The following is a 12,807-nucleotide window of genomic DNA, read 5'->3' as shown; positions in this document are numbered from 1 at the left end:
GGACACTGCGGCAGCAGCACTGGGAACAAAATCAGCCGGTTTCCCCAAATGAAAAAAACACCCCTAAAATACTCCATAAAAACCAGCAGCCGTGCCACTGTGTGAAATGAGCTCCGGTGTCACCCACCGCTTCCCGGGGCGGCAGAATCGCATGGTGTTGGAGACCCCCCAGGGCCCATCCAGGATGGTTACCTAAGGGAACAAACTGGCAGTTAGTGGAGTCATGGTGAGGGATCCAACAGGGACAAGTAGCCCCAGCGACATTTGATACTGAAGGGCTTCTTCATGGCTGAGGAGTTGTCTAGCTGCCTGCGGTATGAAATCATTCTGTGCAAGTCTCTTTGCCAGCTGCACGTGAAGTAACTTGCAAGCAGGTTTTAGGGAGGGATGGATTAAAAGTTATCTGTGTGAAAAGTTAAATTCCTTGAATCCGTGAGAGTTTGGTGCCAAACACCTCTCAGGATCTTGGTGAACGTGCCTGCTGTCCTGCTAGGACAGAGCCCAGCAGATAGATGCTCTGGAACAAGAATATGTTGCTGTAGGGAAGCAGCATTAAGCTAATTCATAGCTTCTTTCTGATGTCACTAAATAAATAATATGACAGGGACAAAAATTAGCTACTCTTAATGTGGAGCATCCCAGATTTGGATTTTTTAGGTAGCTACTTTTAATGTGGGGTATCCCAGGTTTGGACTTTTTACCCAGGCTCAGCATCAGTGACCCATGGGTGAGGTCCTTTGGGGTTTCCCTGCTCCGCACCCTGCCCTCCCTCTGCTGAGGGTTTGCATCCCCTGAGCACCTCACCTCCTGGCCACGGCTCTCGTAGGCAAAGCAGGCACCATGGTTTGGAGGTGCTTCTGACACCGTTTTACCATGGAGCTGATACCTTCCACCAGCCCCCACAGCTTCTTCAGCCTGCAAAACCAAAATAAACAGGCAGATTTTAATGACTGGGAAATGCAGCAAAAGGGGGAGGGTGTTAAGAGTAAATGCACACTGTAATGCTCTTTTTCACAACCAAGCAATCCTATGGTCTTCCTGCTAGCCATACCCCCTCTCCCTGAGAGCTTGCCTTCAGGGAATACCAAATCCTCCTGCAGAAGAAGGGGATGCCGCTAAGCCTATTTATGCAGTAGATGTGCATCGGCTTGCCCTGGTCCATAGGAAAGGGGGGACCCGCCACCAGCCCACACTGCCCCGTGTGTTTCCCATGGAGCCACCACCTGAAGGTTGCCACAGCCCATTGCACACCCCAACATTTGCAGAGACGCCTGCGTGCCTCCTGCTGATCTTGCACCGTGTCCCTTCAGCTGTCTCGCCGCTGCTGAAGGCACAGCCCCTGGTTTCTGTATAACTCTCAGCTTCGATGCCTCTGTCAAGGTGTTCTTACCCCTTCCTGACAAAAGCTGGCAGCCTGTATGGCTGCAACAGGAGCTTTGACAGTGGATCCTGCAGTCCAGTCACCTGTTCCTTCTTCCACAGAGCCAAGCCTGTGCCCGTGAATGACAATGGAGAAGTAAATTAAAACCAGTAATTAGAAATAACCCAATAAATGCAAAAATTCCTCTTGTCCAGCAACTCTTGTTGCAGCTCAGCATACAGGTACTGGAGCCCAGGCCAGGATCCAGCTTGAGCTGCTCTTACAAAGCCTCTTTGTGAATGGCTAGAGCAGATATAGAAATATTTACTATAATAAATACCTCAGTAATGTCTTAATTATGATACTTATCCTCTCAAAGACTGCAGCAGCCCTCAGTGGCCCCAGCCACCCCCAAAACCCAAGATCAATACCCCAAATCCTCTACCTGGCAGGAAGCAAGGAGCCAGACGCTGCGGTACCCTTTTGCATAGGCCAGTGAACGTCCTGTTGGATTGTGCAGAGTCGTTCTTCCCACACATGCTGGCAAAGCGGAAATTGCCATCGAAGTAGTTAAAGCCAAAGGCATCTGTGAGACACGAAAAGAAAGGGCTGATGTTTGCCCGGTTGCATCGGCCATGCAATGCCGATGGGCAGTGGGTCATGCTTCTAGGCTGCGCTTTGGGTCTTGGGGTAACACTTACTGTTCCTGTACAGGAAAAGGGCAGTGTCCTGGTACCCTTGGGAGAAAATGTCATTCAAGACCTGCAAGGAGAAACACCTGAGGTCACTAAAGAGCCCTCCAGCTAGGCACCAGCAGGATCTACCCAAAGCTGTTTGACCGTGGGTGGTTGGGATGGCCCATTTGGGAAGGCAGCAAGCACAGGCTGGTTTCCAACCACTAAAGCGCCGGTCCTTTGCAGCTTGTCAAACCAGGGTGGATCCCATCCCGTGTTTGTCACCCATCAGCTCTGTCCACCAAAAAAGAAGCACTGCTCTTGAAATCTGATTAATTAACTATGGAGATTGAGCTGAACCTTAAAGCTTGGGAAGGCAGGTCCTGCATTAATTTGTTTTAACCGAAACAAAGCTAGAAAGACCTGGTGGGCTTACCATGGTGCTGGGCGGAAAGAGAGCATAGCTAATCCTGCAGAGGTTTTCTATCGAGATCTGAATGCTGCCGTTGAAGATCTGGAAACAGAAGAAGATAGCGGGACAATCCCGTGGGCAGATATCGAGTTCTCCTGTGAATGGGGACACAGTGATCACAGCTTCCTCCAAGCTGGAAACGGGCTGCAGGCCAGTGAATCCTCCATCAACGTATCGCTGAGGGGGAAGAGCAGAGGGAGGATTTACTTTGAGGATTGCTACAGCGTGCGTGAGAAAGTAGCTGCAAAGGTGACCTCTCTTGCCGCTAGCCAGTCCCAGCATGTCCTCTCTTCCCACTTGCAACAGCATCTCTTCCCACCCCTTGCTCTTCATCCTGGCCTTTGCCAGCTCCTGCTGCTGCCCTGCCTGTGGCACCCAGCCAGCTCCTCGACCAGGTGCTGTAATCCACAGCGGTTATTAAAATAGAAATATAATTATTTTAATTCACAGAGCTTTGTAAAGTTGTTTTGGCAGTCATTAGCCAATTCAAACATCACTGAATTTACAGTGTTGTATAATTTTCAAGTCTTGAGCTCAAGCAGTGGGGCTCCCGCATTTAATAATTGCCTGCAAATCCCTGGAGGATTACTCACTGGGCGAGGAAAATGTCATTTGCTGTATTCCAAAAGGAATCTGAATTTACCACCCACCTCAGTGGGATTTGAGGTTGCAAGGACTGCAGCTGATTGAATTAAATGCTCACGAAACAACAGTGCAGGGGAGCCTCACGCAGCAATGCCGCCGAGTTCTGGGTCCTGCAGACTCTATGCACTTTGGGGGCAAGCCCTGCAGTCCGGGGTGAGCTGGAGATCTGATCTGGCAGCCAGGTACAGACATCCGAGGGCTAAAGAGGCTCAATCAGTGAGACCAACAAGAGTGAAGGGAAGATCCTCGCTCTGCCCCAGCTGCAAATCTGGTACCGTGGCTCTGTGGGCTTTGACACACAAACGGGTCATGGTGCATCGGCTGCTCCGTGGTCCATCTGCACGTGCTTCACCACCGTGCTGCTCTGCTCCTCCTTCACTGAGGGGCAGCAACAAGCCAGCCCAAATTTGTTGACTTCACTGCGGTGTTTCACAGAGTATGAATATGTACATGGTTGGGGGAGGATCCTCCCACAAACTTTCAATATTTCAGCCATGCAAGTCTGCACCTGAGCTAATGGAGACATCTGCACTGCAGACAGATCCTGCCCAGGATAACTGGATCCTGTGTCAGTCCCAAGTGTGGGCGTCCTCTCACCTCACTTGGGAGATCTGCAAGGCAAGATCTAGTCATCCAGGCTCTGTCCATAGGCAAAGCAGGAGAGGGCTCTCCAGATGGCAGTTCCACCCAACTATCATCTTAGGATGGGATGAAGAACAAGCTAAAAGGCTTTATCATCCTCCATTAACTACAGAAGCATAGACATATATACCCCTCTCTGCTCAAAGGAATATAAAGTTGAAATGCAAGAACATACTACTGGGAGCGCATGTGTTATTGGAAACAGCACTCACCACACCGCGGTAGGACGGAGGGATGAATCCACAGTAGATAGGAAGAAAGCAGCTGCAGAGGAGAGCCTGAGGGAGGAAAAGGATTGCAGAAGTAAATGTTCCTGTCAAAGTTCTGCTGGACGAAAGCTGTCAACTGGGTGCCTGCAAATTCAGGCTTGACAAATCATCTGGAACCAGGCTGTCGGTACCACCTGGACTGTGTCAAGAAGAAATGTTTCAAGAAGGGGAAAACATCTCATTTCAATAAAGTTGAAACATTTCTCTTGAGAAGGGCATAGCACTCCATTTTTTAGTTTTGTAGCTGCCAGCATTGTTAGAGTTGTATATCTATTTATCACTGTCCCAGCACTGCCCTTTGACGGTGGCAAGGTGGAACTTCAAGGTCATTTTTTGTATTTGTGGGGTTTTGGACAAAACCAAGACATTCTCACAACACATTTTCATTCTGCTGGGATTGGTCAATGACAAAGCCACTGCTGGGCCATTTGCAACCATTTGTCCCTAATCTCATCAGCTGGGAATGAGCATCCCAGGCTCCTTGGTTGACCTAGGGCAGGTACCATGGGGTGAACTCCAGCATCTCCATGGACTTGTCATCCTCTACTATCTTCCTGGGGCAAGCAATCCCATGACCTCATAGTCAGCCTCGTTAAGGTTTTACCCTGGGATTCTTTCCCCAGCAGCTAATTTACTGGTTAATCAGCTTCTTGTTGTTTGGCAACACTGGTGCTTTGTCCAGCTCTTTCCTCCCAGGAAAGTGCTGAGGCAACAAGGACAATTTCTGCCAATGGGACTTGGTCGAGAAGAGACCTGTCCAGAAAGCTGAGAGGTCATGATAGGATTAACACAGCTCTTTGCAAAGAGTCATTAGCACTTGTTAGAGCTGGCCCATGTGCCGGCATCATCTTTTTGAGGCTGGAAAGAAGCCTTCTGCTTTTTTAGCATGATTTATTCCTGGATGGCTCTGGACCTAACAACATCATCTTCCTTCCCTCCAAGCCCAACGGAGCTCACTGTGGTGGGACCAGAGCTCTGGCAGAGCTTCCTGACACTATCATCTTGGGTAGACAACAGTGCAGTAAGTCATCAACGCTTAGGTACCTCCACCCCAAGCAGTAGGTAGAGGTCTTCCAACAGCATCAGAGGAAGGTCCCTTTACCTGAATGAGCTCCTCCTTCGAGCTGAACTCAGAGGCCATGACGTTTTGGCCATCCACTACCCGTGTGAGCGAGATGTGCAGCCGCCCCGAAGCCAGCTGGTAGGAGTCCTCTGGTAGCATCCGCTGCAAAACATTCTTGATATTTGCCAACAAGCTGCACTTGGGAGAGAGAGGGCCCAGGATGGTTTTCCTGACTTCTTTTGCCATGGCAAAGAAAAATTCCTTTAGGTCATCTGATGCAGAGCAGGAGGGGAAAAGACAGAGAGAAATTCAGTATCCCTGCTGCCCTAACAGTTATATTTTTAATCCTATTTTTAACACTCCCTACAAATAAAGCCTATTGCAGCTTTGTGCATGACCCCAGGATGATACTGCTGCTATAATGGGGGATGTGGTGGTGGGGCAGAAAGGGGGACATCACACCCAAGATGTCCTCAAAGGACAGCGTATTGCTGAGCGTGACCCCACTGGTGAAATCCCCATCTGCACCAGAGACGGGTGCTCAAGATGTGCCTGGCCGTGGATTAGGGAAAGGCTCCAAAGAGCCCCAGGAAGAGGGATGCAGGTGTAGACATGGAGTTATCGGTGCCAATGTGACTTGCACAACACATTCCTGCCTTCCACCTCCGATTTTGCACGTGGGCAGCCCCAGGCTTCATGGGTGAGGTGGGTCAGCTCAAAGGTGAGGAGGAGGAGCAGACCCCCACCTCCACCACTTAGGGCTTTCCTGCAAGCCAGGCACCATGGCTGCACCGCACTGGGACTCCCCGCTCATCTGAGCTCCGCCGGTGACCTCCCAGCCAGTGTTAATAGTCATTACGTGTGTCTGCATGTCCCAGAACCTGGATTAAGGGAGCAGAGCCCTGGCTGGGGGCTCAGGAGACACCGAGTTTTAAAGGCTGCATAGCGATGGAGGGGAAGACGGGTGCTGCAAACCCCACAGTCAGCCTGATCCCGAGGAGGGAGCTTGGTCCCTTTGCTGAAATGGGGAGCTCTCCTCGGGGAATATCAGATGCTGGGAGGGCTGGAGCCCCTCTGCTGGGAGGACAGGCTGGGAGAGTTGGGGGGGTTCAGCCTGGAGAAGAGAAGGCTCCGGGGAGACCTCAGAGCCCCTTCCAGTGCCTAAAGGGGCTCCAGGAGAGCTGGGGAGGGACTCTGGATCAGGGAGAGGAGCGATGGCATGAGGGGGAATGGTTTTAAACTGAAAGAGGGGAGATTTAGATGAGATCTTAGGAAGAAATTCTTTCCTGTGCGCCTGGTGAGCCCCTGGGGCAGGTTGCCCCGAGAAGCTGTGGCTGCCCCATCCCTGGAGGTGTTCAAGGCCAGGTTGGACGGGGCTTGGAGCAACCTGGGCTGGTGGGACGTGTCCCTGCCCAGGGCAGTGGGGCTTGGACTAGGTGGTCTTTAAGGTCCCTTCCAACCTGAAATGTTCCATGATTCAATGAGTACCCCACCTTGAACAGTTAAACTTTTGCAGCAAAAAGTTTTCTGGCTCTCCAATGCTGCAAAGAGCCATCCTTGTGCCCAGGTGGGCTCCTCAGGACCCTGCACCGGCACAAAGCCAGGGGTTCACCTTAGCACCGTGGCTTTGTAGGGGCAGAGGTTCCCGGGCTGTCTCGTGAGATTGCTTTAGAAGCATGGACAGACAGATGGATTAGATGGAGTGTCCTGAAGGCAACTGGAGCAAGACAGGCATTAAGAGGGGTTATAAATGTTTGAGCGGATGTTCAGGCCATGTGGTGTGATGATTAACGCTTGGCGGGTTCATGCAGGGTCCTCAGGGATGCCAAAAGAGCCAGAGACACCCTAAGCAAGTGATGCACCCACTGGACACTGTCTGGCTGCTCTATGTCCTGGAAGTGGGGGGAAACCTGGAAAAACTGCCCGCAAGCTGCCGGGTAGGAGGTGAGAGCCAACCCCAGCTTTGGAGGCTTGGACTCTGGATGGGCTTTGACTCAGGGCAAGTGAGGGATTGACCTGGCATGCAGTACCGTGACTGTCCCCGCCTGCACCAGCTTGCTGGTGACAAGCATGTGCCTAGGAGGTCACCTGTGAGGTGGCAGGGGACAGCCTGGCTCAGAGAGCTCAGAGCTCCTCACCCAGCCCGGGTCAGGGTACACAACCACAACACCCCATGGGACACCCCATCAGCGGCCAAGCACACCTTTAACCCTCTTTTTGCCCCAATCCTCCCTAATGTGAATTTGACAGAGTTTGTGTCACAATCATTTTCCTTATTAGAAACCCAACCAGAGTTGTCACTACCCAAAAGGTCTTTTCTTCTCCTGGGGAAGATGTTTTGGGCACGAGATCATCTCAGCACCTCTAGGGGCATGGTGCCTACCACCCTCGGTGACGCAGACCCCCGTTTCAGCACTGGTGCCCACAGCAAGACCCGTTACCAAACTGATTTATACCTGCTGGAGCCCCAGCTCCATCCAATTACACCAGTATGAGGAATCAGAGAGGAAAGTTTTGGGGCCCTTGGTGATTTGTAGAGGAGTTCATTCCCATATGGGCAGAAAGGTTCCTTTCTGCTTCGTCTAAATATATTTGCCAAAGTTTTGAATTATTTTTAGCTCCAGCAGAGTGGTTCAAGCATCCACCAGAGGTTTCAGGAACAGCGTGTTTCCTCCCTGCTTCCTCTGTCATTATTTGGACCCTAAAACCCCTGCGCCTCCTAAATGTCCCCGTTAGGGATTGGATCAGCCTTTGAGGACTTAAGTCTTGTGTACGCATGTTTACACATGGACAGTAATTGAAAATATGGGAGGATGTGATTATTAAAAGTGGATTAACTGCTCTGAATTAATTCTACACATAGATGATCTTATTGCTAGCGGGAGCCTGTTTCCACATTGTCTAAAGAGGTTCAGAGTAAAACCTCTTTTGCAGCAATAAGGGAAACCCTGGCCCCAGGCTGGAGCGGGGACTGCTGTTCACCGGGCATGTCCCACAGACGAGCCCTGGAGCTTCTGCTAAGGGAAAAGGTGCTCCGCAACCTGGAAAGGGGAATCGCGCCACTTCTTCCCTTCTGCTGGGAAGGCTGAGTGGGACAACCCAGAGCAACACTCAAACAGGGCTGTCAATTCTATAGATACCTATGTGACTGCCACTCGTGTCCCTTCGTAGCTGAGGATGACGAGGCACCTCATCCACAGGGGACAAGGGGGCTTTACGTGGGCATAACCACCCACTGTGGCCACATAGGCTTGCTCTGGGACACATCTCAGCACTTCTTAGACCTCGTAGCAGAAGAGAAGAAGATCTGCTCCTTCAGCAGGAGCAGGAAAATGAGCCAATAAAATACAGGTACATCCAGCTTTACCCATGCAGTATCTACCCAACCATCTGAGGTAACATTCAGGCAGTAATAACCGGCTTTTTCACCTTACACCACCCAAAATTGCTCCACGGTGACTGCCAAAAGTAGCAACATCTGCAGATTTATGCCTTGTGAGTGATACGACTTACACCAGTATCGCATCCCCACCGGTGCTTTAAGGCATTAGCTTCTCTATTTCCATTTTGAAATAAAAAAAAAAAAACTATAGCCAGGAAATCCAAGCCATATCTATCTTACCCAGGCCGATGCCGCACACCACGGCGGCAGCGATGAGCGAGCCAGCGGACGACCCGTAGACCTTGCAGGCGGACTTGAGCAGTTCGGGAGCCAGCTCCAGGAGGGACTGCACCACCCCGACCTGGTACAGGGCGAGAAAGCCACTGCCCGAAAAGGAGAGTGAGAAAGGGGTGCTGGAACCCCGGAGATCCTCCTCAGCCATCTCGAGATCAAATTGGTGTATCTGGCTCGATGTCTCAGGTTGTCCTTTTTCACCAGGTGAACCTCAAGCTCTCGTCTCCTCTGCTTTCTCCAAGCTCATCTCTGACTGCAGAGGAGTCCAGAAGATGGATTTTCTGCCTCCTTTTATGACAGCTCCCCGAGGTGTTTAGATTCACGAGCTATTTTAATTGCTGCCTGTGCTAAAAACAGAAATTTTCCCCTGATCAAAACAGCTCTTGTAATCCTCGACCACAGCCAGCTCAGATGCTCAGGGCTGAATCAAGGCTCCTCTTTTATACCAAGCGATCTGAAGTGCCCCGGGAGCACTCCTGGAGACGGTCCCTGCATTACCGTGCCGTCACACTTGGAAACATCCATACAAAATTTCCTCTTTGCTTCGTGCTTTCCTCATCAAGAGTGTTTTCCTAAATAGGATTCTCCATCAATCCCAGCTTAGGCACAGCTCAGTGCTGAGTGAGTAAAGGCTTGTATAAGACACTTAAAGGCAGAGGGTGTTACACAAGGGGTGGATGCAGGGCGTTACGCTGGGTTAGGTTTGGAAATATTGCGTATATTTGCTCCCTGTTGGAAGGGGTTTGTCCTTGCCCGACTCTTGGATATCCTTTTCGGGGGGGGGGGGGGGGGCAACAAGGAGCTTGATTTGCTTTTCTCTTCACCCCCAGCACTGTGCTCTGTGAGGGCCCAGAAGGATGCCCGTAGCAGCACCATGTTCCCCGAATCTGGGGTTGCTGAGACAAAATCAAACTGCCTTCGGGCTGTCTTCATTGGCACGGTGATAGTTAAAAAAATAGGGAGCAATTCAGTAGATATCTCGTGTCTTTTCAGCCTTAATAACCTAATGCTGCTGCCAACACGCAGAATAAAAATTGCCATTTTAAACAGATGTATTTATTAAATATTACTAAATACTGCGTTGCTTATGTTGCCCAAATACATACAGTGTGCACGCTATATAATGAATATTACATATGTTACATTCAAGGTTGTATAGACACACATAATGTGGGCACGTGTATCGTAAGAGACTGGCTGAAGGAGAGAGATTTCATTCTCCGGGTGGGTGCACCTGCCTAGCCAGGACAGTACAAGGGAACAGGAGATGGTCCCAGCATTCTGCTACAACCTTTGCAATTCTGTTTCCCCCCAAATTTTCATATGTTTTTCCTTTCCTTCTCCAGCTGTGGCTAGGTCCCCACGACAAGAGTTGTGTCCTGTGCGATAGCCAGCGGCAGAGACCCCCACCTTGATGTGCAGAATGTCCCTGGGTTGAGGTTTCCCTGGTCGCTGCCCATCAGCTGGTGAACACTGCCGGCAAACCCCCCAGGTAAATGTCACTTGGTGTGGCCAAGGCTGTCCTCGACGGCTGCTGCCTGGACGACAGCACAAGCAGGGGCAAGTTGTCAGCTTAAAGATGTATCGAAACAGGATCTCAACTATCCGAACAACTGCTTGAATTAGGGCACCTGCGTGTGCCCACACCCTGCTGTAGATATACACAGCCTTACTGGATTTGGACTTCTCATTTCTTGTCTTTCCAGTGTTTGATGTTGTTTTTACATTATCCCCTCGCTGGGTGAGCCTCCCACACGTTGCAGCCGTTCTACCATCCTTCTGGTGATATCTGAGCTTTGATCTGTGTGATTCATGCCACTGTCTCCTCCAGGCCTTGGGAAAGCAAATTCTTTCATTTAAAGGACTTTCTTCCAGCACAGGTAAACATCTGCAGGTAGAACAAGGGCAAAAAGTATCATCTGTCACCGCGACTGATCCAAACATGCCAGAATAGCGTGCATGTTTGCACGCTGGAAGATACTGTTTCTGTGTTCTCTGTGCATTAACTCTGCCAAGTATGGGCACGAGGCCCCCAGCAATTCAACAGACACTGCGTGGAAGAGGCGTAGGATGCTCCTGCTTCACTCAGCACTTGCACCTCCTCGGTCGAGCCCAGCCCCAGCTGCCGAGCTTCGGGAAAGGTGTAAATGATCCCATGGGACCTGCAGGAACACCCTCTTCCATCCAGTGCATGGCACGAGGACGGTTTCCTTGTAGGAGCTGGACTTGCTACAAAGCGTGATGCTCCAAGAGCACCTTGTGAGTACAAACCCCAACCAAGCTGAGTCGGGAGATGTTCTTCCCCCTTCTCCTTTGGGCATCTTGTAATAGTTTCTTCCCTTACAGCTGCCATGAAGTAACATATTAAATGGGATTTTCCATTTTTCAGATGATGGATGGTGCAGTGGCCATGAAGATGCCATTATCCCTAGAAAAAGGCAAGTGAGTAACTCCATGGGGAGGTGCACAGTGAATCCAAGAAGGTCCCTAAGAAGGAGAAAGCCTGGCAGACAGCACAGCCTCATGCCAAACAGGGCCAGCCCCAGAGAGGGGCAGGGAAGGTGAGGCAGGACGGACAAGAAGACAAGTGTCCATGTGCAGGAAAGGACAGGAGATGTCTGACCTCCAAGGAGAAGGCAGCACCCTGAAAGTCAGCAGCTCAGACCCGTGAGGACTTCATGGCATGCTCAGGTACCCCGGGCTCCCCTTGGGATCCTCAGAGCTCAAAAGGAGCCGGGCTTTGGGGACACCCCGAGGGGGTGTCTGCCAGCCGAGGGGGTGCACAGCCACATCACAGCATTTCCCACAAATTGCACTGTCCCGCTGTGAATTACGGGGAGCTTCTCAAGACAGGGGGCGGGGATACAAACTCTGCCCCACACCCTGTCCCACTCCAAACACCGAGGCCCCAGGACAGCATCCCAGGGAACAGCATCCTCCCTGGCCCGGTGCCACGCTCCCGTGAGATGAAACCTTGTCATCATCCTCTTAGTGACAGCGAATTTTGCATTAATTGGCTCGTTAAGTGCCTGGCTGATTTTCTAAGCTGCCCTCCCCCACCTGGCACTCAACAAAGCAGGATTAGCTGGGACTAGCGACTTTGGAGACACAAGATCCCAAAAGCAGCCTGAGATGCTTTCTGGAGAAGGCCCCCGGGCTTGCATTGAGCACCGGGCGGGCAGGGGGCTGTGCGGGATGCGGGGCTGCTTTTTGGCTGGGCAGGATCAGTGCCCAGATGGCCGGTGTCCGTGATCCCAGGGATTTTCAGGCGAGGCGATTGCCTTAGCTGTTTGAAGCCATGGCAGGGTGTTTAGGGAAGGATGAAGGTAATACCGAGAGCTGGAAACTGATCAAACCCCCGGGGCTAATAACTTGCCCTTCTTTAATACCTTCTTAATATCTTCAGTGGCCACAGGCGATCAGGGTCTCAATTTTATAACCAAAAGATTAATCCAAATGCTGGAGTCACTCATGAGAAGGGACCTGGGCTCCGAGAGCCACCGGCCCCGGGGTGCTGCGCTAACGGCAGCCGTGGCTGCTCCCATCCCACCGCGCCAGGCTGGAGCAGCATCCTGCTTTGGGTTGGGTTATGTGGGACCAGGAGCCCCTTGTGCATGGGGCTGTGCAGTTTTTGCTCCTTGTTTCCCTGGCACCACTGCCCTGATGGGTGGGAAAAGGTCCAGCAACCACAGAGGAGGGTATTTGGTTAAGCCATGACATCAGGAAAAGCACAGGAGAAGGGAACAGGAGAGAGGAGTTGTTTTTCTCACCAGTGTTTTGCCTGGCAGGCGCGTCCCATGTGCCGAGGGAAGATGATGTCTTCTGGGAAGTCAACGAGGAGACAAAACCCTCTTCTGCTCCATGCAAATCCCAACCCACACCTGGCACCGCATGAGCTCAGATGCAAAACAAATAGGAGCATTGCGTGATCCTCCCGCTGGGTCCCCAACAAGTCCCCGACATCGTCTCGCCCTGCCTCAGTCGCAGCCCCAGGACAGTACCCCAC

General features: G+C 51.4%; 2 protein-coding genes across 2 annotated transcripts in view; both read right to left on the bottom strand.

Annotated features, from left to right (window-relative positions):
- PNPLA1 (patatin-like phospholipase domain containing 1) overlaps window positions 1–9,074 on the bottom strand; it is a 13,865-nt gene extending 4,791 nt beyond the window's left edge. The window contains exons 1-8 of the mRNA XM_009891747.1: window positions 8,748–9,074; window positions 5,165–5,397; window positions 4,006–4,071; window positions 2,471–2,548; window positions 2,062–2,122; window positions 1,840–1,946; window positions 805–915; window positions 128–192 (exon numbers count right to left, since the gene is read on the bottom strand). Coding sequence (XP_009890049.1) covers window positions 128–192; window positions 805–915; window positions 1,840–1,946; window positions 2,062–2,122; window positions 2,471–2,548; window positions 4,006–4,071; window positions 5,165–5,397; window positions 8,748–8,949 — 923 coding nt within the window. The 5' untranslated portion in view covers window positions 8,950–9,074. The remainder of the gene's footprint in view (window positions 1–127; window positions 193–804; window positions 916–1,839; window positions 1,947–2,061; window positions 2,123–2,470; window positions 2,549–4,005; window positions 4,072–5,164; window positions 5,398–8,747) is intronic.
- A 1,226-nt stretch (window positions 9,075–10,300) lies between these two features.
- LOC104292375 (apoptosis facilitator Bcl-2-like protein 14) overlaps window positions 10,301–12,807 on the bottom strand; it is a 7,045-nt gene continuing 4,538 nt past the window's right edge. Inside the window, exon 5 of the mRNA XM_009891746.1 lies at window positions 10,301–10,339. Within this exon, the coding sequence (XP_009890048.1) occupies window positions 10,301–10,339 (39 nt within the window). The remainder of the gene's footprint in view (window positions 10,340–12,807) is intronic.

Source organism: Charadrius vociferus, unplaced genomic scaffold (assembly GCF_000708025.1).
Source record: "Charadrius vociferus isolate BGI_N301 unplaced genomic scaffold, ASM70802v2 scaffold819, whole genome shotgun sequence".
NCBI classification, from domain to species: domain Eukaryota; kingdom Metazoa; phylum Chordata; class Aves; order Charadriiformes; family Charadriidae; genus Charadrius; species Charadrius vociferus.
The sequence above is the reverse complement of the archived record's forward strand: the minus strand, read 5'-3'. Positions and strand labels throughout refer to the sequence as shown.